The following is a 27,703-nucleotide window of genomic DNA, read 5'->3' on the forward strand; positions in this document are numbered from 1 at the left end:
GAGCAACCCAACCAGGACATCTTCGGCTTGGTAACCAGTTTTTAAATTAAAAAAAAAATAATTTTACACGACAATAAAACAAACCAGAACCCACCACCATAATACAATACAAACAAATATCCTTAATAAACTACTATACAGCTATCTTACACTCCCTGCGGAGCCCAGCGGTCCCGGAACTCCCCCAGGGTGCCCGTGGACAGGGCGTATACCCTTCCTAACCCCACCCGGGCACGGGCGTAACCCCGGAAAAGGGGCAGGCAGCCGGCTCGGGTATGGTAACCAGTTTGGAGGGGATGATGGTATTGAACGCCGAGCTGTAGTCTATAAACAACAGCCTGACATAAGTTTTTATTGTCCAAGTGGTCCAGTGCGGAGTGGAGAGCCAATGAGATTGCATCCTCCGTTGACCTGTTGTGACGGTCTTCGGTCTGAAGAAAGGTCTCGACCCGAAAAATCATTCATTCCTTCTCTCCAGAGATACTGCCTATCCCGCTGAATTACTGCAGCATTTTGTGTGTACCTCCCCCAATTTCATCTACTGTATCTGTTCTCAGTGTGGAATCTTATATATCGGCGAGACCAAGCAGACTGGGTGATCATTTCGCTGAACATCTACGCTCAGTCCGCCATGGCCTACGTGATCTCCCAAACATTTTAACTGCCTTTCACAATCAAAATCGCAATAATACTTTATTAGCCAAGTATGTTTTGCAACATACGAGGAATTTAATTTGCCAAGTCAGTCATACGAATAAAAAGCAACGGAACACACAAAATACATTTCAACATAAACATCCACCACAGTAACTCCTCCACATTCCTCACTGTGATGGAAGGCGAGAAAAAAAGTTCAAATCTCTTCTCTTTGCTCTCCTGCGGTCGGGGGCCTCGAGCCCTCCGTTGACAGGACGATCTTGACTCCTGTAGCCGGCGACGTTTTGGCCTTCCGCATTGGGGCGATCAGCTCCTGCATCGGGAGAGTGTCAGCTCCCCCACGCAGGGCGATCAAAACCCACGTCGGGGCTGGTCGAGCCTCTGCGTCCAATTCGGAGCTCCCGACTCGGCCTCTCCTGAGACTGCGAGCTCTCGATGTGAAATCCGCAGGCCGCGGTTGGAGTGATCCCAGGCAAGGGATCGACTGCGATGTTAAGTTCACACCCTGCTCAAAGTCAGTCCGAGGAGGCCTCCAGCTCCATCGATGATAGGCCTCAGAGCGACTGGCGATGCGACCTGGAAAACAATGGAGTCTCCGGCAAGGTAAGAAACTGAATAAAAGTTTCCCCCGACCCCCTCCCCATCCCCCCACATAAAACAAACCAGAGAACATTTACACAGACTTTTAAAACGCACTAAAGAATAAAATAAAGACGAAAAAACAGACAGACTGTTGGCGGGGCAGCCTGTGGTCCAATTTCTGTCCTGGGCTTCTCCCTGTCTGAGTGAGGCTACATGCATATTGTAGGCGCAGCACTTCATATTTCGCTTGGGCAGCTTACAACCCAGTGGTATGAAAATTGATTTCTCTAATTTCAAGTAATCCCTCTCTCTCCTCCCCTCCCCAACCCTAGTTGTCCTTCTAATTCCACTGTTCGCATTCATATATCCCTTCGTTATCACCCTTTCTACAGCCAACAAAGGACCATCATGGGCTCCACCTTTACTGGCTCATCAGTGCCAACTGATTTGTTCCAAACCTTTTCATATCTCTAATTTCCCCTGACTCTCAATCTGACGAAAGGTCTTGTCTTGAAACATCACCTAATTCCTTTTCTCCAGCGATGCTGTCTGACCCGGTGAGTTACTCCAGCACTTTGTGTCTATCTACTTAATCAAGTTTCATTTATATTTTACTGAGCAAGGTGGAATGTGACCAATGACCAATGGAGTTTTATCCTGATTTCCGCTCTCATTTAAACTGACGAAATAACAGGTCTTTAATTTTGTCCTAAATGGTTCCAAGACCATTCAATTGTTATTTCCCTATGTAGGTTTCACTTGTCTGCGCCTAATTCCATCTCCCAACTCCCTTTAGACTTTAGAGATACAGCATGGAAACAGGCCCATCGTTCCACTGAGTCCCTGCCAACCAGCGACCACCCTGTGCACTAGCACTATCCTGCACACTAGGGACAAATTAGAATTTTACCAAAGCCAATTAACCTACAAACCTGTAATTATAAAGTACTAGTTTGCCACCAATTGCAAACTAATTAAATTTATGAATCCAAAATAATCGTAAGTATGAAACTACTGGAGGTCCAAATCAATGAGACACTGTGATTAGTCTGGGTAAGGAGACACGGGCTAATCAGACACTGTGATTAGTTCTCTCTGTGATTGTTGATTCCTGGAGAGCTGCATTGTTGTCCACTTCTTTTCAGTTAGCAACATAACCTTACACACTTCTAATCTCTGTATCCTGTACTTTGCCGAATATCCCCTCATTCTGCCATTGCCCCTTTATCCATGCCCGTCAGTCTTGATGGCAAGTAAGCCTTCTGGATGTCCACACATACCAAATAGCCCTCATTTTGACCCTATATTACTATATGTCATTACTGTATCGATAAACTCTGTCAAGTTAGATAGACTTCCCGCCCCATTTGCCTAGATGTTGAATTGCAACGACATTCCCTGCCTCTCCGTCCTCTCTCCTACAGTCCCTCCCTCTCACTCGGGCCCAGGCCGCGGAGTTGAGATCGCGGCAGCGCCACTGACTGGAGGAGTCCGCCCGCCCGCCCGCCAGCTGCTCACAGGTGCTGCCGCGGTCTCGGCCCAGGTCCGGGCTGCAGTCGGGGGAACTGTCCCGGCCCGATCCGATCTCTGAGTCCCGCTCCTGGCAGCAGGGGGAGGCCCTGATCCGTGTGTGGATCCCGTCAGCGGACTCCCACCTGGGCCGCTCCCCTGCCCGGCCCCGGGGCTGGTCCTCCCCCGCCCAGGGTCCCAGGCCATGTCCCCGCCCAGCGTCTCGACACGAAACGTCACCCATTCCTTCTCTCCAGAGACGCTGTCTGACTCCAGCTTTTTGTGTCTATCTTCGCCATCCGGATGTTCGCGGCTTAAACCCTCGCAGTGCTCCCGGCCGAGGCTCCATCCGTTCCGTTATTGCGATCTCAAAGTCTAACCCTCACCCTGTCCCTGATGGATGTCGCCCCCCCCCCCCCATCTGGCTCCAGGGTTCATGCCTTCCCCCACCTTGTCCCTGGGACCCATGGCTCTCCCTCTCTGTCCTCCTTCCATCTTGCTCCAGGATCCATAGCCCTCCTTCCCCCCTGTCCCTTGGTTTGATGAATCTCTCCCCACACCCTGGGCTTGATGGACCCCCCTCCACACTGTCTCTGGGATCCATAGCTCTCCCTCCACCCTGTCCCTGAGACCCATGGCTCTCCCCCTCCGTCCCCCATCTGGCTCCAGGGTTCATGGCGTTCCCTCCCACTTGTCCCTGGGTTGGATGGATCCCCCTCCACCCTGTCCCTGAGACCCATGGCTCTCCCCCTCCGTCCCCCATCTTGCTCCAGGGTTCATGACCCTCCCTCCACCCTGTCCCTGGGACCCATGGCTCTCCCTCTCTGTCCCCCTGTCGTCCTTCCATCTTGCTCCAGGATCCATAGCCCTCCTTCCCCCCTGTCCCTTGGTTTGATGGATCTCTCCCCACACCCTGGGTTTGATGGACCCCCCTCCACACTGTCTCTGGGATCCATGGCTATCCCTCCCCCCCTGTCCCTGGTTTCAGGGTTCTCCCACCCCTCTATGACCCCTGCCCCGTCCCTGGGTTTGATATGTCCATCCACTCCATCTCTGGGTTGGATGGATTTCCCTCTGCCCTTGCACCCCACCTCAACAGGATGCCATCATTATCCTTACATCCCTATGGCTAACACCATCCGATAGGTAGTATGTTGTTGATTATTAATATTTGGCCATTAAGTTCTGAATTGTGTTATTCTATTTTGGCCTTAGGTTCACATGGGCTGCCCTGAAGTCCTGCTGCACTGTACAATGCATTGCCACAGAGCTCTTTTCAAACGAGGGTTGCCCCGCTGCTCATCTATGTACAGACAATTACAACCGGACGTGCAAACCTATCGCTCTTTGCCACCCGTACCCTACAAGTGCTACTATCACCAGCTGCAAGCATGGAGGAGGCCATTTCACATGGCTGCCACTTGCAGAAGCCGTGAGGTGGAGTTCACAAGTATGCAGTACGCTGTCCAGCGTTTAGCCTTTGCATCTATCACGAAAGAAGACTTGAAGTTCTTTGAACATCTGCTGCCAGGCCGTGTGGTAACAGATCCTGATGTGTTGGAAGCCAGCAACGTAGACTGGATGCGGACGTTACGAGGTGGGATTGCATTTACTGCAAGGTTTAAATGGGATAATCATTTAATTTAATTTAAAATAGAAAATGTTGGCAATACCCACCAATTAAAGCTAACTTTTCAGGTTGAAGACCTTTTGTTATTTTTATTTTTAATCTTTTAATTTGTCCTATATTTAAATTTGAGGGCATGGATAGGTCATGAAGATTAGGAATTCTCTATTAAAAGAGGAAGACTTGCCTTGAGCTGTTCTCATGCATTGTGAAGAAAGCTGTGCAGAAAGAATAATAAAGGCTTGAAACAAAAAAAGGAATAGGAAAACAGCAAGCATATTGAAACTCCGGGTCTGTTTTTCTCCTGGCATTCAATTTCTTTGTCTTCACGGCTGATAGACATCAACTCAAGTAGATCTCCAATATCAGTGATAGTGATATCAAGTGGCTAACAGTAAGCTCCATTAATGACCGATCACAGGCAGCAAACCAGAAAATAAAAGGTACCATTTTTCATTTGCTTTGTAAACATTTTAAAGTTTAAGAAAGATACACTTTAAATTAAGGGTGTTGCTGAACTGTTATGAGCAATAGCTCATAATTTTGGAATAATTGAAGAATTTGATAATCCCTGGATTAGTTGATCTAGAACAGATGTTTAATACGTGTCGGTTACCATTAAAAGTTAATTTACACGGTGCAACAAAGCATATTTTCAGTATATTTTTTGCCATGAATATTTCATAAATAGCTGAGGTCTTCAATCATTCCTTAGGTTTACACCGGGGAAAGTCACAAATGAGCAGAGTGAGCAGGAATGGGTGACAGCAGTACCTAGACTTCCACAATGAAATGTGAATGTACAATGGCCCCAGTGGTCATTGACGATTCACTGTTTTCAGTTTGATTTGTGATCAGCGATCTAACTGAGGAATTGAAGCAAGGTTCACACAGAGTATATCACATACTAGGGAGTGAATTACAGTTGTGAGAGATGTGAGTTATATGTAGAATATTTGATATCTGTGAGCAGGTTACAGGCAGAGAGATCTTATAAGTAGTTTACATACTAGACAATGAGGAGGGTGTCAGAGGTTTTGGGAAGAAGGCAGTAGAATGAGGTAAGGAGGGAGAGATAGATCAGCCATGATTGAATGGTGGAGTAGACTTGATGGGCCGAATGGACTAATTCTGCTCCTATCACTTATGATCTCATGATCTTATGAATGGAGTTACATTCTGGAACAATTTAAATTATTATTCCTGTGTATTAACCATTGATAATGTGCTATATATGTTGGTGATCTGGTTAGATAAATCCTGTAAGAATGAAATTGTCTGAACATTGTATCGGAGGGGGCTATGTTTCCTAACTAATATTAAACGGGAAATGCTGGAAATACTCGAGTTAGGTTGCATTTGTGGGAAGAGAAATAGACAACGTTTCAGATGAAAGATCCTTTGTCCGAATGTCCTACTTGAAACATTGATACCAAAGAGCATAGATCAGAGTATGATCCTTGATTGATACTGTTCCTCTTCCCACAGATGTGGCCTGACCTGCTGAGTATTTCCAGCATTTTCTGTTTTTGTTTTAGATTTCCAGCGTCTACAGTTTCATTGACTTCACTTAAACACTACAACCCCATAAGCTCTGAACTACAATAGACTATTATTATTATTATTATTATTATTATTTAATACAGCTTTATTCCCAGAGCTATAGCGGCTCTGAACCGGCCCTGCTGAGTGCCCCCCACCCCCCCTGGACTATCTCCCTCGGATGGTCACGTCACAAGGCTTATTTATTTATTTTACTTTTCTCTTACATCGGTTGGAAGCTGCATACTAAATCTCGTTGCACTGACGTGCAATGACAATAAAATATATTATTATTATTATTATTATTAGTATTGCACTGTTGTTGTTTTTTTGAGTATATGTGTATATATATATATGTATATTATATAAAAACATGTGAGTATGAGTATATATACACACTTAATTTTTTTCTCTCGTTTATCATATTATTTAAGTGCACTATTTAAAGTGTACTAAGTGTTCTGTTGTGCTGCAGCAAGTAAGAATTTTGTTATTCTATCTGGGACATATGACAATAAAACTCTTGACTTGACTCTTAATGTTTTTGTTTTAGAAACATAGAAAATAGGTGCAGGAGTAGGCCATTCGGCCCTTCGAGCCTGCACCGCCATTCAATATGATCACTGAGTCCACTCTCACCTGTTCGCATTAGTTATATGTTATCCCACTTTCACATCCACTTCCTACATATTAGGGGCAATTTAAAGAGGGCACGTAACCTCCAAATGTGCATATGGGATGTGGGAGGAAGCTGGAACACCCTGAAGAAACCTACCCGGTCACAGGGAGAATATGTAAAATCCACACAGTTCGCACTCGAGGTCAGGATCAAACCCAGGTCTCTGGCATTGTGAGACAGCAGCTCTACCAGCTACACCGCTGTTCCACCTTGTTAATATTAAATGGTAATAATTTATAATATGGAGATTACAAAAAATGCTGATTACAAATTTTGAATATTGTGATTTGATTATTTTACTTATTAATTATGATTGTTTATTGGTTTTTTTACTGCAGGCCGTAGCCAGACATTACTGCGGCCTCAGACAACAGAAGAGATCTCCCAGATCCTCAGGTACTACATCGTTAAGTCTCGTTTTCATGTAATATTTGGTGTGTTTAAATTTTTGTTCAGTTTGAAAGTGTTTTTCGTATCTTGTTAATTTTTAGTTATCAAAGGTTTTCTCAACTTTCAGTTTCTGTAAACACAACTAAATTTAAAGAACAACATGTACCCATTCGAATTAGTATTCAATTAAGTACCAAAATAATACATTTTAAAAATATATTAAAGTATATAGATGATAATTAATTTAAAATATACATAGATATAAGTAAAACATTGTTTAAAGTATGGGTGCCCATATTTAAGATTATGAAAAAAAGCATTCTTTAAACATACCCTATATTTTTTTAAGTCTGCTCCTAATGATATATATTGCACGTCTCCTCTTAACCTCCTTCACTCATGTGATCAGAGCTGGAAAGGATGCAGAGAAGATTTCCAAGGATGTTGCCATGACCCGAGGGACTGAGCTACAGGGAAGGGTGATTCTATAGAGGTGTATAAGATCATGGGGGGAATAGACAGGGTGGAAGCGGAGATGCTTTTACCCAGGATAGGGGTATCAAGAACCAGAGGACAGAGCTTTAAGGTAATAGGGGCAAGAGTTAATAGGACAATGTTTTCTGAAGGGCAATGTTTTCACTCAGAAGTTGGTGGATATATGGAGCTGAAAGAGATGGTGGTTGATATAACAACATTTGACTCTAATACTGTTTGTTTCTGGTCATTAATGACCAGAATCTGGGTGAATACATATTTCACCTTTTCACTGGGAAGGGCACCGGCAACAACATTAAAAATGTTTGGTTAATTCTAGCTCTTGAGCGCATTGCCCATTACAGAACTCTGGTGCTATTACCTTTGTATGTTTTAGCAGATAGGGATAGCAGTTTAATCATTAGCATTTGATCTTCAACCTGTGCAAAACAGTTAAAGATTAAACTGTAATCCTCAAGGTTTGAGAAGTTTGCTCCTTAAGTAGAGGATCAATCATTGTGCTTTAACCCAAAACAAATCATTCCATGAAAATTGTTCTGAGCAATTGCAATGCATTGTCTAGGAGCCCCATTGTTCCCAGGTCCTTTGCAAACATTGAATGGAAAATCAACTCAAAGGTGATCTAGGCTACTTAAACATATTAAATGTTTTGGATCATAGGTTTCAAGTGCACATTCAAGCCTTCTCCAGATTGAAGTTTAGTTTGAATATAAACTGGCAAACATTGGTTTGCTTCACTTTCCTGGGCTGTGACTGGTTCAGTGAGAGAGTTGGAGCTTAAGCTTGCAAAATAAAAAGCATGCTTTTAATTTGGAACTGATCGAGTAGTTCTGTGGCTCGAGAAGCTTTGCAATCCAGCAGGTGTTTTGGGAACCACCTCCAGTATTCAACCAAATAGTTAACATCCTTGGTAAAAGACATCCTGTGGCAGAAACACTTTCATGCTAAACCCACTTCTTAAAAGGTTGCAAAGTCACTGGCTGCAATTTCTATGCTTGCTTGAATACAGCACCACTCTGAATGTCAACATTCACTACCTCCTTAAAAGGAGCAGAATTAAGAGCAGTCTTTATCACTAAGAGCCATGAGTCCCACTCACGCTTTGCTATAAAAAATCTGGGAATGTACATTTGAAATCATAGACCGTGTAGCTTGCCTGTTAATGGTTTGAGCATCTTGAGAACTATTCCCAAGCGATGCAACTGGAGAGAGGAAATTGCGCATTACATAATTTCCATGTTGACCATTACACCATCCCTCCCAGTTTTTGCTCTCATGGTTATTAAGTATGAAAAGATTACTTACAACTGGATCACCATTTACCTAAGTGCTTTTGTCAAGCACAATAGCTTTTTCCTATTTACCATGTTTGTGATCTGACACAAATTATTTAAAAAAACCTAAGGCAGTGGAAATTCAACAGAATGTTGCATCAGATGGGATGTTTCAGTTTTGAGGAGAGTCTGGATGTACTGTGTTGCTTTCCTTGAACTGGAGGAGGGTGAGGGGGATCTGACAGACTATACAAACTTCTGAGGGGCATAGTTGGTATAGATATCGGTGGTGTTTAAACCTAGAGGCCATAGATTTAATTTGAGGATTTGAGGAAGAATTGTTTTCACCCAGACGGTGATTGAAATATGAGTGGAAGTACTATCTAGATGAGCACTTGAATAAGCGAGTTCGGTATTCCCTCCCCTCCCCTCAGACCGCCAGGTTGGCCGGCAGCCCTCCACCTCCTCCCCCCTCCCCTCAGACCGACACTGAGATCCTGCTGAAAATGGGCAGCTGCCGGCCCTGCTTGAAGACGGGGGACTCGGAGCCGCTGCTGCTGGAGTCGTCCTGGTCGGAGAGAGAGTCTGCGGACGGGCTCCTGCCGGCATGGACAGGCCGGGCGCCCGCTGGAGCTGCTGGTGCTGTTGGTGGCGCTGGCAGCAGCAGTAACCTCTTCCCCCTCCTTTGCCCAGCCCCAAGATCAGAGTCCGGGCCAGCTCCAACTCCAGGTCGGGGCTGAAGGCCGCCCGCAATGCGGCACAGTCGAGCGCCGGGCCGGAGGAGGCTGAGCCCAGGCTGGCGCTCTGGTGCAGGCGAGGTCGGGGCCCTCGCTCCTCCTCGGGGTTGTGGATGAAGTGGCAACGGGTACCGAAGGGGCAGAAGCTGGTGGTGTGCAAGGTGCGTATCAGGTCCGTCTTGTACTAGACGTGGCGGCTGAGGAGGCGCAGCTCGGCCAGGCCGTGGGCGAACTGGCACATGTCGCTGTAGCGGCCCATCGGGGAGCAGGTTCCTCTGGAGCCCCCATGTGGGCCTGGGGCCACTGGTGTTGTTGGTCCGGGCTGACGGTTGGCCCGGCGGGAGAGGCGGAGGTGAGCTGGGGTTGGTGCTTCTCCACACTGGCTAGGGGCCAGTGTCCCGTCGGTCAGGACACCTTTGGCCAACCCCGGGCGGGGATGGGACACTCGAGTGGAGTGGGGGGAGGGGGGGGACGACTGGGGACGGTCCAGTGGCGGTTCGACAGCGTCTGCGGAAGCAGGGAGACGGGTTCGATCATGGCTGTGGATCAGTGTCCGTGCAGCTGCTGAAAGCCGTTCCAGTCTCTCCCCCCCCTCCCAGTCTCCAACTTGTATCTGCCCCCTCTATCTGCCCCCTGACAAATACAAACTTGAAAAAGGCAAAAAATCGGACACAAACTATACTCACTGTATCTACAGCGCTTCGTTCGATTTTTAATTATAGCGTTTAACCTTTAACAAATCCCATGATTCCTTGCGTTTTTCGGAATACCGAACTGGCTTATTGCCAAGAGATAGAAGGCTATAGACCAAGTGCTGGCCAATGGGATTAGTAAATAATAATAATAATAATGAACTTTATTACGGACTCGAGGTCCAGACAAGGGGCAACATTACATAAAAATGCATTGCATATTTAAAAATATCATAAAGTACATATAAAATCTTAGTATATCACTTATAAAAGCATCATAAATTATATATTTAAAAAAAAACACAATACATGAATTAAAAATCCAGATTAAAAGAATGATCAATGTCCTACAACGAGACAACGATACCAGTGTCTCCACAGCTGGGATTCGTAGCGTGTAGTGCTATCCCTTATGTTTGACAAGGCCACAATAATTACATTTTTAGAGTCATTTATCCGACAAATGAATTTATACATATGATGGGTGCTTGAAAGTTAACATGGATATGGTGGGCCAAAGGGCTTGTTGTATGACGATTACTGTAAAACTGTTTATGTGTGTGTGGCAGAATTCTCACTGTAAGGGGTCTTTTGTGAAATGACATGGATGGATTCATTTGCTTCTTTCATGGTGGTTCCCAATTGCACCAAAATAGATTTTCATGTGTAATGTGAAATGCAACATAGGAGTGCCAGGAAATCCACCAGACTTTGTTAGCAACCATAGTAATAACATCTAAACAGGTAGTCACATGTACCTTTTGATTTGTTCTCCATTTCCAATTATGTTTTCACTCTTCTGTTATTTTTCATTCCACCATCACGCCATTGATCACACTTTGCAGCTCAGAAACGGGCCCACCGACTCTCTTACTCCACACAGATTATCAAGCATCCATTTGCATTAATCCTGCACTTAATCTCATGTCATTCTCCCCACAAACCCATTATTAAAGTATGAAAAGAAATTTGATCCTAATTGCAATTTGTGTTTATGACTATTTCAATTTGTGTTATGACTCTATTTATGATTACTTTAGTATAATTCTGATGTGTATTGGTTTTAATGTGTGGTTAGTTTGGCACGATGTTCCCAATGTATTCAGCATTTGTTAGAATTATGGTGGCACTGATAGATAGATAGATAGATAGATATAATTTATTGCCACACAACCAGGGTCGGTGGAAATTTGGGTTGTCAGCAGCAGTACAATAATAAAGAACACACAATAAAACTAACACAAACATCCACCACAGCATTCATCACTGTGGTGGAAGGCACAAAATTTGGCCAGTCCTCCTCCACTTCCCCCCCGTGGACAGGACCAGAGTCCAGAGTCAGTCCAGGATCGGCTCTTCCTCACCGGAGACCGCGGCTTTAAGTTGGTGTAGGCCGCAGGCCGGCGGTCGAGATTTAAAGTCTCCGCCGCAGCCAGAAGCACTGCAGACTGCAGGGCCGGCGGTCGAAGCTCCCCTCCAGGGGTGATGGTAAGTCCATGCCGGCCCCGCGGTAGAAGTTGGCCGCGGGCCGGCAGTGATGGCTTCTTCTTCCCCCCCCGGGTCCCCCACGAGGGATCCCGGGCTGTAGACGCTGCACCAGCTGGAGCTCTGCAGACCGCGGCTTCAGGCTGCCGGCTGCCCCGGGCCAGCGAAATGGAGCGCTCCCCTCCAGCGAGCCCCAGTGAGGGCTCACCCGCTCCCCGCCGAGAGTCCACGCTGCGACCGCCACTGAAGCCCCGGGCGCGTCTCCGGGAAAGGCTGCGCCGATCCTCGTTGTTAGGCCACGGGGGAGGCGACCTGGAAAAAGTCGCCTCTCCATGGAGGAGGCGACCGAAGCGGTTTCCCCCTCACCCCCCCACACCACCCCCCACACAAAACACACAAAGGAACATTAAATACATACTTTAAAACATACGGAAAAAAAAAAAAAAGTTGAAAAAGCTGCTGACATGGCTGCACACAGAGGAGCGCCCCCTACACGCGATAATAGGCTGTTTTCTTTCTTCAGGTATTGTTATAATCGGAACCTAGCAGTGAACCCTCAAGGTGGCAACACGGGATTAGTGGGGGGCAGTGTGCCAGTGTTTGATGAGATCATTGTCTCAACAGCTCAAATGAATAACATCATAAGTTTCAACAAGAACACCGGTGAGAGCAACTTTCTTTACTCACAATTCTAAATAAAAGTAATGACATCTCAACAACAAACAATCTCCTAAGATGTAGACCACGATCAATTGATTGTTATTCTGGAATGCAGGGAGTTCTAGTATAGATGCAATGATTGTAAAGTGATCCAACTTAGAGAGTTGCATGATTTGGCGGGAAAATTGCAAACAATGGTATTCGGGCATGCCTGCTCCCTTTGTTATCCTCAGATAGTGTTTGGGGTTGGGAAAATATCAAAGATAATGTGGCTAGTTGCTGCCGTGCATTATAGACAGTTCACACTGCATATCCAGCTCATTGGTGATGGGAAAACAATCATAATTAGGGTACATTTTACCGTTCGTGTAAATCTGTTTTTTTCAGGAGCACTTATATGCCAAGCAGGCTGCATTTTGGAAAATTTGAACAATTACCTTGCCGAACAAGATTTTATTATGCCCCTTGACTTGGGATCTAAAGGTAGCTGTCACATTGGTGGGAATGTGGCTACCAATGCTGGTGGATTAAGACTGTTGAGGTATGGATCTCTGCGAGGGACAGTGCTTGGACTGGAAGTGGTAAGAAACCAGGCTAATTGATGTCTATGAGAAACAAACTGGCCTCTTAAAGAAAGATTATATAGTTCCTGAAAAATGAATGATTAATTTTCAGATCCCTTCCCCGCGCTACTTTCCCCTTTGAGGTACATTATCTAGATAGTGAGAGATTGCAGAGCTTCATTGTATAGAGGAATCTAGGCATCTAACTGCATGATTGTCAGATGGCTGTTATGTACGTGCTCAGGAAAGCTAACACAATGTTATTGTTTATTTCTGGAAAATTTGAGTGAGTTTATAATGACCTTATAATTGAGTTCTATTGGGCATCGGTAAGCCCTGTAGCTTAGTAATACAATACAATACAATACAATACAATTCAATTTATTGTCATTTGGACCCCTTGAGGTCCAAACGAAATGTTGTTTCTGCAGCCATACATTACAAACAAATAGACCCAAGACACAACACAGTTTACACAAACATCCATCACATTGCTGTGATGGAAGGCCAAAAAAACTTATCTCTCCACTGCACTCCCCCCCCCGATGTCAGAGTCAAAGTCAAAGTCAAAGCCCCCGGCGGGCGATGGCGAATTGTCCCGCAGCCATTAAAGCCACGCCGGGTGATGCAAGGCCGCACACCGGTTCTTGTTGTTAGAGCCCCCGGCGGGCGTTCGCAGTCCCGCAGTCCCGCAGAACGACATTAGAAGCAGTTCAGAGAAACTTTAGTAGATTTAAATCTGGATTGATGGATTATAAAATGAGGTAAGAGCTCAGGTACGTGCCGTGAGTAATTACACAGGGTGGGCACCAGGCGGTCAGTCGACTTTGAAAAACCAAAAAATCCGCGCATGCGCAGAAAAGCGTAAAACTGCACATGCGCAGATCGGTCCTGTAGGTAGTCAGTCGACTTTTAAAAAAATCTTAAAAACCGCGCATGCGCAGCGCGCAGTCCACAGTCCACAGTGCAAAGGCAGAATTTCAGCTCCTTTATTGCCCATTGTCAGTGAAGGCTTGAAGCAGCGTCCAAGGCACGTGAGTTGTACATAGTTACGCGTATTACATGTACTGCGGATGAAAGGCACGGGGGAATTATGCTTACCTAAGATCGATTATTAAAATAATAACCATTTAATAATAAATACTGAATTTAGTAAATTAATTGGAAATCTTTACTATTTATATTTAATAATTACCTTTGTATAATTTTAGTCAGGGTAGGCACTGCCTACCTTGCCTACCCTGACGGCTCGTGCCTGAAAGAGCTGGACACGCTCCAACTTTTTAAAATCGTCATACAGCATGGAAACACGTCCTGGGGCCCAACCTGTCCATGCTGACCAAGATTTCCCATCTAAGCTAATATTATTTGCTCGCATTTGGTCCATATTCTTTCTAAACCTTTCCTGTCCATTTTATCTCTTGGTGTTTAGAAATGTGAGAGGTGAGGTGTTGGAACTGTAAGGGTTCTCGACAGGTTAGATGTGGAGAAGATATTTCCTCTTGTGGGAGAATCTAGAACTTATATTTATACCCTTACAAGAACGAGGGGGGACCTCAATGGAAAGTACAGAATATTGAAAGGCTTGGATAGTGGATGTAAAGTGTTCTTTTCCACGTGGGAGAGTCTAGGACAAGAGGTCATAGCCTCAGAATTAAAGGACATTCATTTAGGAATGAGATGAGGAGGAATTTCTTTAGTCGGAGGGTGGAAAATCTGTGGAATTATTTGCCACAGTAGGCTGTGGAGGCCAAGTCAATGGATATTTTTAAGGCAGAGATAGATAGATTCTTGATTAGTACGGGTGTCAGGGATTTTGGGGAGGAGGCAGGAGAATTGGGTTCGGAGGGAGAGATAGATCAGCCATGATTGAATGGCAGAGTAGACTTGATGGGCCGAATGGCCTAATTCTACTCCAATCACTTATGACATAACTAGGGGGGACATTCTCCCCAACATCCATAACACAGTCACAATTGTATACATAAAGAGAAAATTGACATGACACAGACTGTCAAGGAAAAACACCTTCTACTATCCTGCATTCTAAAAATAACAGTTTACTTTGACACTGCATGTCCTAAAGCCAATTTTTAATCTGTGTTGCCTCTATCAATTTCTTGTCAGCCTTTTGTCCAATTAATTCAAAATATCCTTCCAAAAATTACTTACCTGACTTCTTTCATCAGCCTTCTCTGTCACTTTGTCAGAAATGTCATCGGGTTGTACTAAGAACTTTCAACACATGCACACTGTCTAAACGCTTTTACACACTATAACCTGGCATGGATTCCATCCAGCCCAGTGTTTATTTAATAGAGGTAATAGAACATTAGCGACTATGTCCACTTCGGGGAAGAATGGCAAAATGTTAAAACCAAAGATGCGACATATTTATCACAAGATAGATTAATTAATAGCTCAATTAGAGGTAAGTGGACTTGGTATAGTAGCCTTTACAGCATTTGGTAACTGGTTGATTCAAGTTGGAAATTAAATATTCCAGAATGCTTGGGTTTTAGAAAGGATAGGCAAATTGGAAAAACTAGGCCTGGTAATAAGGAACGAGGTAACACATTAGAGAACTCAAAAAATCAGGAGGCATGATAAAGTGAGCAGTGTTTCAAAATAACAAGGGGCAGAAAACTCTTGGTAGGATTAGTACGTCAGCCCCAAAAGTAATGATAATATTGAACCAAATACAAGTCAGCAAATTAGAGAAACATTAACGCTGTCGCCTTGGAAGACTTAATATTCATACAGATTTTATTAAACTGAATTGACAAAGATTGTTTAGAAGTTTGAGTACATGGGAAACATTCAAAACATTATTATAAGTTTCTAGAATAACATTTTGAGGAAACAGGTGGGGAATGGGCTATTTAGAACTGGTATTTGCAATGATAAAAGTTAAATTGTAATTTAGTTTTGTTTAGTTTAGAGATACAGCGCAGAAACAGGCTCTTCGGCCCACCGAGTCCGCACCGACTAGCGATCCCTGCACATTACCACTATCCTACACGCACTAGGGACAATTTACACTTATACCAAGCCAATCAACCTACAAACCTCTACGCCTTTGGAGTATGGGAGGAAACCGAAGGTTTCAGAGAAATCCCATGGGGTCACAGGGAGAACGTACTAACTCAGTACAGACAGCACCCGTAGTCGTGAACGAACCCGGGTCTCCGGCGCTGCAAGCACTGTAAGGCAGCAATTCGACCACTGTGCCACCATGCTGCCCTATTCTGGTATATTCTGGTAAAGATTCCCATGGATAAGAGTGATAATGGAGAGACCACCAGGGGCACCGGGGAGATGGCAGCCCTGCCGGCAGTCTGTTCGTATTATCTTTTTTTTTGTTATTTTTTAATGTGTTAAAAGTTTGTTTTAATGTTCTTCAGTTTGTTCCATGTGGGGGAGGGGGGAGGGGATCGGGGGAAACTTTTTTTCAAGCACTTACCTTCCCAGAGATGTGATTAATGTTCGGATCACATTCTCCGGGCGCTCTGCGGCCTTCCATCGATGGAGCTGGAAGCCTCCTCGGTCTGTCGTGAGCCCCACCGTGGGGTGCAGACTTAACATCGGAGCTGATCCCTTGCCTGGGATCGCGACCACCGCGGAATTGCCAACAAGGGCTCACAGTCTCGGGAGAGGCCGATTCGGGAGCTCCAACGTCGCGGAAGGTTCGACCAGCCCCGACGCGAGGCTCGATCGCCCGGCGCAGGGGGGCTGACATCCCCCCGATGCAGGAGCTTGATAGCCTCGACTCGGAGGGCCCGAACGCCCTACGGGAGTCAAGATCGTCCCGTCAACGGGGGCTCGAGGCTCACGACCGAGGAAGAACAAAGGAAGAGACTTGAACTTTATTTCGCCTTCCATCACAGTGAGGAATGTGTAGGCACCACAGTGATGAATGTTCATGTTAAAATGTGTTTTTGAGTGATCTGTTGCTTTTAATTGTATGACTGACCTGGCCAATGAAATTCCTCGTATGTTGCAAAACATACTTGGCGAATAAAGTGTGATTCTGATTCTGATAATAATATGAAATAACTATTAATTAAATTGGACAGTGCTATAGTGACATCTAAATTTATAATCACAATTTTAAATTTAGACAAAGGGTAGATAATATGGCTGAGAGGTTTAGATTTAGTCTAAAAAATATCAACAATACTTTGATCCCTTTGGAAATAAAGTTGTATCACAGTGGCTAATAGAATAGAAGTTTCTGGACAGTGACAGAAATTATATTAACCCAGAGTATTTCAGCGAATAAAGAAAATTAGCAGTGCTTGGTCACACAAATGACTAAAGGCAGAAAGATTGGCAAGAAACACAGAAGATTGAGAGATTTGGAAAATGTGCAAATTGGAATAGATCAATGAAAGGCAAATAAATTACCAGACCATAGACAAATATATTGAACAAATACTTTTGTTTCAAAGGGCCTGTTTCCATGCTGTGTCTCTCTATGACTTTTCATCGTTACTCATCAAGAATATTACAGTTCTTTAGCATTTCCTGTGAGAGATCTATTGGTCTTGTAGTTTGTGAACTGTTATACACCATTCCTTCACACTTTGTTTCTGCTCATAGGTACTCGCAGATGGAACTGTCTTGAACTGTCTAACATCACTTCGCAAAGACAACACAGGCTATGATCTCAAACAGCTTTTTATTGGATCTGAAGGCACACTTGGGATAATCACAGCTGTGTCCATTTTGTGTCCAAGGAAGCCAGCCTCTGTCAATGTAGTGTTTTTAGGTAAAGGCAAGAACATAATAATATTTACCAAGAATGTTTGAGAATTTATTATGATTGGTGGCTATGCTGAGATGGTCCCCAACAGCATGATAATTTCCAAGAGTTACAATGTCTCCCTGTATGGACCTGGCTTGCGAGTGTATAGAACATAAAACAGTACAGCGCAAGAACAAGTTCTCCAGCCCATAATGTCTGTGCCGAATATGATGCTGTTAAACTAATCTCCTCTACCTGTACATGATCCATATCCCTCCATTTCCAGCATATTGGTGTGCCTATTTAAAAGCTTCTTAAACGCCACTATCTTATCTGTTTTCACCACCACCCCTGGCAGTGCATTCCAGGCACCCACCAATACAATACAATTTATTTGTTACTCTCTGTGTAACAAACTTGTTCACCCATCTCCTTTCAATTTTCCCCTTCTGACCTTAAAGCTATGCCCTCTCGTCTTTGACATTTCAACCCTGGCAAAAAGGTTCTGACTGTCTACCCTATCCATGTATTCCAGCCCTGTAAAATATATCCACAGAATTATACAAAAAACTAAATGCAATGTTGGTGATTATACTGCAATCCTTTACAGACAGGAATATCTCTAGGATGAAATGACAGTGAGGCAGTTGGAAGCCTGTTGTACTTCACTGCTTGTGTTACGTGTTTCTAGTAGTAAGGCTGTGGGACATGCCCAACAGGCTGGACCGTATTAGGAAGAAAGAGAAAAAAACAAACAAATATTGACAGGAAGAAATGTTCATTATGAAATCACATTCTGATCTTTGTCTTTATGGCCTTGCACTGCAATGATGGAACTATCTGTATCATCGTTGATGAGTGAAGTCCAGTATAATTTCAAGCTCAGTATTACTCAGAACAAAGCAGTCAGCTTGATTGGCACTCCATCCACACCTTAGGTATTCACTTCATCCATCATTAGTACGCTACGGCTGCAACATACAAGATGCGTAGAGGCTTTTTGTGGCATCACCATCCAAACCTGTGCCCCTATCTACGAAGACCAGTACAGTGGTCACATGGAAAAGCAACTGCCTTAAAACGCCATGTAAACGACATAGTTTCCTGGCTCTGCAATATCTTGCACATTCTTCAATGTTTTTGGCTCATGTCCCTGGAACTTCCTTTCTAACAGCACAGTGGGAGAATCACCACCACCTGAACTGCAGTGATTGTCGAATGAAGTCTGTCTCCAATATTTTTTTAAGTATTTAGTATAAAGTACTGAAGACCTGTACAATAAGCATGTGATATGTGCATAATAAGCATACTATGATTGTAAAATATATACTACACTTTCATGGAATATATATTCTCTGCTGTATTTCCTCTATATTAAGAATATCATTCATTAATTTATCTACAATATATAAACTATATCAATCTGATCTATGTTTCAAGGTTGTGATGGCTTTGACAAACTCTTGGACATATTCAAGGAATCCAAAGGCATGTTGGGTGAAATTCTCTCTGCGTTTGAGTTCATGGACTATGGGTGCAGAGAGGTTGTCTCTGAACATCTGAAACTAACAAACCCGTTACGAGGTAAGATGGGAAAAGAAAGATTATAGAAGATTAATTACAGGTTTCTGAGTAGGATACCTGGGTTCATGAAATCAACTATTCCTACAGCCATAACTATTATTATGGTAGTTGGCATTCATCAGAAATGGAGATACCCTAAATGTGCTTTTCCATTTGATTAGATCACAGCTGATTATACTTCATACTTCCTTCCATTTAAATGGCACCATGACAATAGTGACCTCAACCCAATGTGGATATTTGTTTCCTTTGGGCTGTTGGTACTTTAATCTTGGAGCAAACATTTGGAGCAAATTCGACATAAAGAAGAAGACATGCACTACATACATAGATAGCACTGAAAGAAAGAAGTGAATTCCTAGAAGCTACGAAATGGACCAAAACCAATTAAAGCAAGGTGAAACTGCAATGCAATTATCAAGGAATATAATAATGACACATGGAATCATAAATAAGTGAAGAAAAATATGGACAGGGCCTCTAAGTGGACAGCACAGTGATGCAGCCAGTGGAGTTGGAGTCTTGCAGCTCCAGAGATTTGGGTTCAATCCTGATGTCTGACACTGTCTGTTTGAAGTTTGCACATTTCCTATGGCCTTGTGGATTGCCAATTCTCTCCCACATCCCAAAGACATGCAGGTTGGTAGGTTAATTGGCCTCTGTAAATTGCACCGAGTGTGTAAATGGGTGGAAGAATCTGGGAATGTGGGGAGAATAGGTTACAGAACATATTATTTGTAGACTGAAATTGTTCTGTGAGCCAGCATAGACTTGTTGGTCTGAAATGGCCTCCTATAGCAAAAGGAAATGATTCACACAATAAACCCATGTCAGTGAAATGGCAGCAATACTGTGAATCATTATTTTACCTCAGTATTTTCCAGAAGGACTAAAAGTGGGGACAAAGTTAGAAGAAGGAGCTCAAATTGTATAGAAAGGATGGGGACAATTGATAAGCTGATCAACGTAGAAAGGATGAAGTGCACGGTGTTGATGGATTTTAGATATGGAAGTGATAACAGAAATACTATTACCAAAAAAACATTTAAAAAATATCATTGAAAATGGAATAATGCCAAGGGCAGTGCAGCTAATGTGTTTCATATATTTAAAATGGAAGATGGAACAAGTTCAGATACAATTTTAGCTTAATATTGATGCCAGCAAAGTCAATGCAATAAAGGGACACAAAGTGCTAGAGTAACTCAGCATGTCAGGCAGCACCTCTGGAGAACATGGATAGGCGATGTTTTGTGTCGATACCCTTTTTCAGATAATGCAATCCTTACTCAAAAATTTGAATATAATAAAAACAATTAGTGTGTATTCATACCTGACCAACCTCTCTGAAAACAGAAAGCATAAATAAGATTAATGTAGCAGATGTGGAATACTTGTAAAGCCTTCAATCAAATCCTCACAGATGTGTGACTAAGGTTAGAAAATGTGGATTCAAGGGAGTGGTAATTAATCACAAGACAAAGAAAGAGCAGATTTGGTAAATATTAGGTGGAGTTCTGCAAGGTTCATTATCTCAAAACAAAATCCATTCTGGAATTAGAAATACAAGTGCAAAATTTGCGATGGCACCAAATTGTGTTGCAGTTAATTGTGAGGAAAATGCCAGAGACCAGAAATCATGAATAAACCTATTTAATGATGTCTGGCTGTCAAATGAATGCCAATATAGGTAAGTGAAAAGTGATGGTTTTGGGCAAAAAGAATAAAGGGTCACGCACTCAAATAATGTGTTGTGATGGGGCAAAGGATTATAGGATCATCGGGTACAGAATCGCAAATCATTAAAAGCAGCTCAAGTAGGCCACCGGTAAAATCAAATGGGTGTTGACATTCATACCTCAAGAGATAAAATTGAAAAGTGGAGCAGTTATTATACAGAACTTATACAGAACCTCAGTCAGATCACACTTAAAATGCCATGCACGGTGCTTTCTCCTCGTAATCGTACAAAGGATTGAGGCATTTGGGGAAAATGCAATAAAAATTAACAACGATGATGCCACAATAGTGTGCATAGCAAGAGGTTCTGTTCAACATCAAATATTGAACAAGAAAAGAAAGAAAGTGGTTGAGGAACACAGCGGTTCAGGCAGCATCTCTGGAGAACATGGATAGGGTATGTTTTGGGTCGGGCTACTTCAGGCTGATTGTGGTTGGGGAGGGGGAAAGCTGGAAGAGAAGTTGGGGCAGGTCAAAGCCATGCAAATTATAGGTAGATACAGGTGGAGGAGGGAGGGGAGTTGATTGGCAGATGCTTGCACAAAGACTTAGACTTACTTCTTCCCACACTGTTGAGTGCATTGGGCGGCAAACTTTTGCCATTCTGTTCGATTATGTGCGACGTCTTCCACCCTCGATAGGCTTGCGTCCCAGGCTTCCAAATTCTTCTGGAATGTTCGCCTCCATGTGAATTTTGGTCGGCCTCTTTTCCTTCTTCCTTCAGGTTGCCATGACATTGTTATCTTAGGTGCACGTTCTGGTGACATTCTGAGTACATGTCCTGCAAATTTCATCCTGCGTACCTCTATGTCCTGGCTGAGAGGCTTTGTTGCAGTTTCACGGTAGATCTCCTCGTTTGTGATGTGGTCTCTAGCTAGTCTTCAGGATCTTCCTCAAGGTAACCTTGTCTTACCCCTGTGACAATGTCACGAATTATGTGTTTCCTGAATCAACCTTGATGCAGCAACTGGATCCCTTGTAAAGGTTCTTGACAAAGAGATAAAAAAGACAAAAAATGTGCGAGAAAGATAGAAGACGTATGAATTGCGGAGCCAAACGAAGGACAATAGGTGCAGGAGGGGAGAAAGGGTGCAAATCCAGGTGCAGCACTGGAATGAGAGGGGAAATGGGAGGGGACAGGGGGGGATTGTTTTTAGGATAGTTACCTAAAATTGAAGAATTCAATGTTCATACCATTAGCTTGTAAGCTACCTAAACGGAATATGAGGTGATGTTTCCCCAGTTTATGTGTAGCCTCACTCTGGAGATGGATGAGGCCCAGGAGAGGATGGTCATTATGGGAATGGGAAGGGGAGTTAAAATGGTTAGATCTTGCAGACCGCGTGCAAATGTTTGGTGAAACGGTCGCGTAGTCTACGCTTGTGAAGGAGGTCACTGCAGTAGATGGGGTTAAGTGAGGTGCACGTGAACATCTGTCTCACCTGGAAGGACTGCTGGGGTCCCTGAGTGGATGTGAGTGAGGAGGTTTTTTAATAAACCAGCATCTGCGGTCCCTTGTGTGTCCATATATTGAACAAGCTTGTTTCTTAGAAAAGGAAAGTTTGAATTGCGACCTGTTGAATGCCTTTAAAATCACCAAAGGATTTGATTGATGGTTCCACTTATAAGAGCAATGAATATAAGATGGTTACAAATAAAACACAAAGGAAAAGAAGAATCTATGGTTATACTGAAGAGTTAAGGTGAATAGAAGTGGAGGAGTCCATGCTGAAGTATAAATGCCAGCACATGCATTGGACTGAATGGACTGTTTCTGTACATTTTATGCTTTGGTATGTTTATATTTGTCTTTTAGCAAGCATATGTAAGTCATGGCGATGTAACTGATTAATGTCAAACTGCCATTTCTTATGGGTCAGCGATTGTACTTTAAAATCAGATGTAAAAATACATGTTGGAGTAAAATAAATACATAATTCTATTTGTAGGAGGAATTGGTATTGTACTCTGGCACTGAACCTTTACATTAACCTGGCAGCAATATAGCAATTAGCTTTAAATTTGTGTTTATGGATGTTTATGTACTGATTATTTGTCTGACTTTCTCTCTAATCAGAAATGACTTCTCTTCATAGAGAGAACCTTTTTAATATTGGCATCTCTGTTACTTTCTCAAATTATTATTTTTCCTATGTTCTTCCTTCCCTGGGGTTGGCCCTCATCCTTGGTATTGTCCCTAAATGTGCATATGTGCAGCAGCAGTGCAATATACCCTGAGGTATAGGAAAGAGATACAACATTTTAGGCTTAAAATTCCGACCTTTGCAAATGGCTTTCTGATTTCCTGATCTGTATTTGAGCAAACGTCAAAGTCACATGCCGGAGATGGGCCAGTGGTCTACCTATGATAGACCCTAGGGAGATCCCACTCTCCTGTGGGGAGCAGTCCTAAGCACTCTTCATAAGCCAGGGGCAGACTGTTACTCTCCCAGCTGTTGTTCTATAGAACATTAGGAAAAGGTTTGCTACAGGTTGGATCGATTGGAACAGTATTTACAAAACTGTGATGCAGAAGGTTTATGAATAACTCTTTCAGACCATGTTCTGGCATTAGATAGTTTCATGAATTTTCGGTACCTTTACACCTCCATGGCTTTGTACAATATGTAATCACACAAAATGTTCAGCTCTCTTTGCCTTCAGCCACTTTCTTCGTTAAATTTGGTTCTATTGACTTAAATAGAACTGGGTTTTAAAAGGATAGTTGTTGCTCTATTGGTGCACTCATTGTTAGCTCCCAAGAGTGAGTTTCTACCAATCACGTCCCCTGATTCACCCTCCCTTCATTTCATTTTATATGAACATATTATCTTTATCCCTACTTCTTATTATATGACAAAGTTACTGATGTTCACTGTGTTCCATTCACCCTCTTCCAGAGGCACCGTTCTACGTTTTGATAGAAACATCGGGGTCCAACAGTGACCATGATCAGGAGAAGCTTAGTTGTTTTGTGGAGAAGGTCATGAGCTCTGGTCTGGTGACTGATGGAACAATGGCAACTGAGGAAAATAAGATAAAGGTAGAGTACAGTTCCTCCTGATCTTTCCTCTGAAGAATATTATGTATTGGATCAAAATGGAAAGACTTAATTAGGTGTCCTGCATAATTTGGTTGACTTCGTTGATAATTATTAGACTACTACAGGTTTTGCACTATAATGCTTTAGTGTATGTGTTATTTCAAATATCTTTTCAATCAATCCTAATAATATAATCCATAGGCGTGACATCTTGATCTAGCCAATGCCTAATCTCTGTTTTTGCAGTTTTGAGTAGTGGTGAATGATTTAATGGGCATGGATGTAAAATCAGTGATTCTATATTGAGAGAGATTTTATATTGTATAAGCATGTGGAATTTTTATTTGAAAATCGAACTTCAAGAGAATATACACAGTTGGAAAAGTTGGCAGGTGTCAAGGAATGAAAAGTAATTCAGTTCGTTGTAGTGGATTCACATAGTTGAAATACAGAATGTAGGGAATGTGTTCACACTGTTTCAAGAATGAAATTAATTAGAGTGTAGCGAAGTCCGATAAAGTAGGGGTAGAGGTTCAAAATTAGGATAGATTTTACTGAGTCGAAGATAAATCACTCAGATCACTCTGATTAATGGTCTGATGGAGGGTCTCGACCCGAAACGTCACCTATTCCTTTTCTCCAGAGATGCTGCCTGACCCGCTAAGTTATTCCAGCATTTTGTGTCTATCTCGGATTACAGGAGGTGGGCATTTAAGAAGGAGATTCAAGTAGTTCATGGATTAAAATAATTCAAATTAAAAAAGGGTGGGACTCCCAAATCTCAAGCTCCTTGATGATAAGATACTTTGTGTCACCCTATCAGACTTCGGCTTCCAATGCCTGTCCCATTAATGCTCCACTCAACTACCAAACTTACGTCTCTGGAGAACATGGATAGGTGACGTTTCGGGTCGGAAACCTTCTTCTGACCCAAAACGTCGCCTATTCTTGTTCTTCAGAGATGCTGCCTGACTCCCTGAGTTACTCCATTGTGTGTATAAACCAGCATCTGCAGTTCCTTGCAGTTATATATTAGATTACACTGTTTTAGGCTCATAATATATGCTGATTCACTTAGTTTTTTTAAGCACTGGGAAAACTGTCCAGGGCAGAGTGGAGAGCTAGTGAGTTTAGTTTAGTTTACATTTGGTTAGTTTAGGTACAGTGAAAAGCCTATCGTTGCATGCTATCCAATCAAAGAAAAGACTATATGTGATAAAAAATAATTGATATAGGAACTAAGTCTGCCAGTAAGATATGTGGGTCAATAAATGTGGTGCTTGTTCCACGGCTCTATGTAGAATAAGATATATTCAGTCCACTCTATCTGTGCCATTGCAAAGCACATTACATTGATCTTGCAGTTATACTTGACCAAATAAATTACACACAGATCAGTCAGTAATTGTAGTTTTTAAGGAGGTAAGAAGCCTGAGATGCTAAGCAGTGTTAATGAGTTTGTTCTTCCCATTAGGCACTCTGGGCTCTGCGAGAATGCGTCGCCGAGGCACTGGTCCACGATGGCTATACATATAAATACGACATCTCGTTACCGCTGGAGAAAATCTATGATATTGTCATTGACATGAGGAGAAGGCTGGGGAAGAAGGCGAAGCGTGTTGTTGGCTATGGGCACCTGGGTGAGACTCACTGATGTGCTGCTTATTTGGAATGGGAATGGATCAAGGAAAGTCAAGGCTTCAGCATGTTATTTTACTGTAGATTTGTTTCAACTTAATTTTTGCTCCATGCCGCTAATGAAGATAGCAACTCAACGTGTTTTATCTAGGGTGTTTGTAGATCATTCTGTGTATTTAAAGGGAAGGATTGTGTATGGTCATTTAAAGGCAATGGGTAGTGTCACCAATATTTAAAACTGTCATTGCAATATTTCTTTTTTTTCCTAGGTGATGGAAATTTGCACCTAAATGTTGTATCTCAAGCACAAGATCAGCAGCTGTTGAACAATATTGAGCCCTACTTGTATGAATGGACTGCTCAGTATTGTGGAAGCATCAGTGCTGAGCATGGCCTGGGCTTTAAGAAAAAAGACTTAATTTATTTCAGTAAGCCCAGGGTGGCGGTACAGATAATGCAGCAGATGAAAGCGATGCTGGATCCAAAGGGAATTTTAAATCCCTATAAAACTCTGCCGTCCTCCACTCAGTGAAATTTCACAAGGTATCTTGCCTGTAAATGCTATCATGTTTATTTTTTATTATTTTAAGCTCATCGAGGTGGTAAAAATCAGTGCCCTTTTCAATAAGAGAGTGTGTGTAGCACGGTTAGAGACAGAATAAAGCTTCCTCGGCTCACAAGCTGCAGCAGTGAGCTCACGTAGACATCCTCTGTTTTACTAATGTGGCATTTGCAATTTAAGCAAAAGTAGAACCTGGTTCTCAAATGCCTTTCACAACCGTACAATGTCCCAAGCATTTCACAACCTTGTCTAAAATGCAGGAAATGTGGCTGTCAATTCCAACTTAGCAAGACACTATAAGGACAAATATCAATAATTTGCTTTGTATTTTGGAGACAGATAAATGTTGGCCACGGTAATGGGTAAAAAAAAATCACTTTTTAAAAACAGTGCATTCTTTTTTTTGGAGAAAGCTCATTAGTTTTGGTTCTATGCAACATACATCAGTGCAACACTCCACAAATGGTGCAATGAGGCATTAGTCCAGTTTACAGGCTTGGAGTTAGACTTGGCCTCATGATTTCTCAACTCATTGCTCTCCACTGAGCCCCGCACATTTTTTTTGTTCAAATCTCATGGCTTCTGAGATGAGACAATCAGGAATTGCTAAACTGTAGTGTGCCAGTGTGGTACTTGGAAACTACTCAGGTTCATTTACAATTCTCACCGAAGGTTAATGATATCCTATCAGTCTAAATAAGATTTGAAATATAAGACCCAGCTCCTCAGAGAATTGGGAAATAGCTTAACAGCAATTTGGGACCGTACTTTTAGAGCAAGGCCATTATATTCTGAAGCGAATTAGATTTAAAAAAATCATTTCTGTGGCTTCTATTTGCTGTGGTGTGAATCAGCAGGAAAACAAAAGCTGAATATGTGTGACAGAATTGCAGCTGAAATATTAATATTTATCACACTCCAGTCTTTTAATGACCTGTGAATAACAAATAAAACAGAGGGATGGAGTCTGGAAAATGCTGCTTGATTAGGGTGGGTGATTGTAGCAGAGACCCTCACAATATGCAAGAAGTATTTAGATGACCAAATGCGGGTATGTGGGTTTAGCGTCGGTGGGAACTAGATGGTTAGCATGCGTATGGTGGCCTGAAGGGCCTGTTTCTGTGCTGTGTAAATTCAAATGCCCTCAGGATATTAAAAAGCAATGCAAGTAGTAGGTCTACTTGAGGAGTAAGTCAAATATATATGGTGTCTTTATTTTTATAGTAATACAGAAACAGAAGTTGAACAGATCATGAGTAATTTTAATCATAGTCCATGAGTTTTATATTGAACTGATTATGCCTGATTTTAATCATATTCCATGAGTTTTACATTATGTGGAATAAAGAATCTTATCAACGAATGCCTTACCAGTTATAATCAGTCCATAGCTTTGAGTACCTTGCCTTTTTCTGATCATCACACCTTTTCATTTAAGTCTGAAAACTTCAACATCAAATTTCCACTCTCAACCCCGTGACTTCCAGTGCCATAACA

At 42.7% G+C, this 27,703-nt stretch overlaps 1 protein-coding gene across 2 annotated transcripts; it reads left to right on the plus strand.

The window, feature by feature from the left end:
• d2hgdh (D-2-hydroxyglutarate dehydrogenase) lies at positions 1-27,569 on the plus strand. 2 transcript variants are annotated; one of them, XM_033031642.1, is made up of 10 exons: positions 1-30; positions 3,964-4,345; positions 6,935-6,992; positions 12,193-12,332; positions 12,717-12,910; positions 17,495-17,663; positions 19,080-19,223; positions 23,864-24,006; positions 25,481-25,646; positions 25,914-27,569. In XM_033031642.1, exons 2-10 carry the CDS (start codon positions 3,970-3,972, stop codon positions 26,174-26,176), a joined length of 1,653 nt encoding a protein of 550 aa, XP_032887533.1. In that variant the 5' UTR covers positions 1-30; positions 3,964-3,969; the 3' UTR covers positions 26,177-27,569. The 2 variants fall into 2 exon arrangements, with proteins under 2 accessions (XP_032887533.1, XP_032887532.1); XM_033031641.1 differs by lacking the exon at positions 1-30 and adding an exon at positions 2,593-2,759.
• Positions 27,570-27,703: the final 134 nt, after the last annotated feature.

The sequence above is a fragment of the Amblyraja radiata genome, chromosome 13 (assembly GCF_010909765.2).
Source record: "Amblyraja radiata isolate CabotCenter1 chromosome 13, sAmbRad1.1.pri, whole genome shotgun sequence".
In the NCBI taxonomy this organism is placed as follows: Eukaryota; Metazoa; Chordata; class Chondrichthyes; order Rajiformes; family Rajidae; genus Amblyraja; species Amblyraja radiata.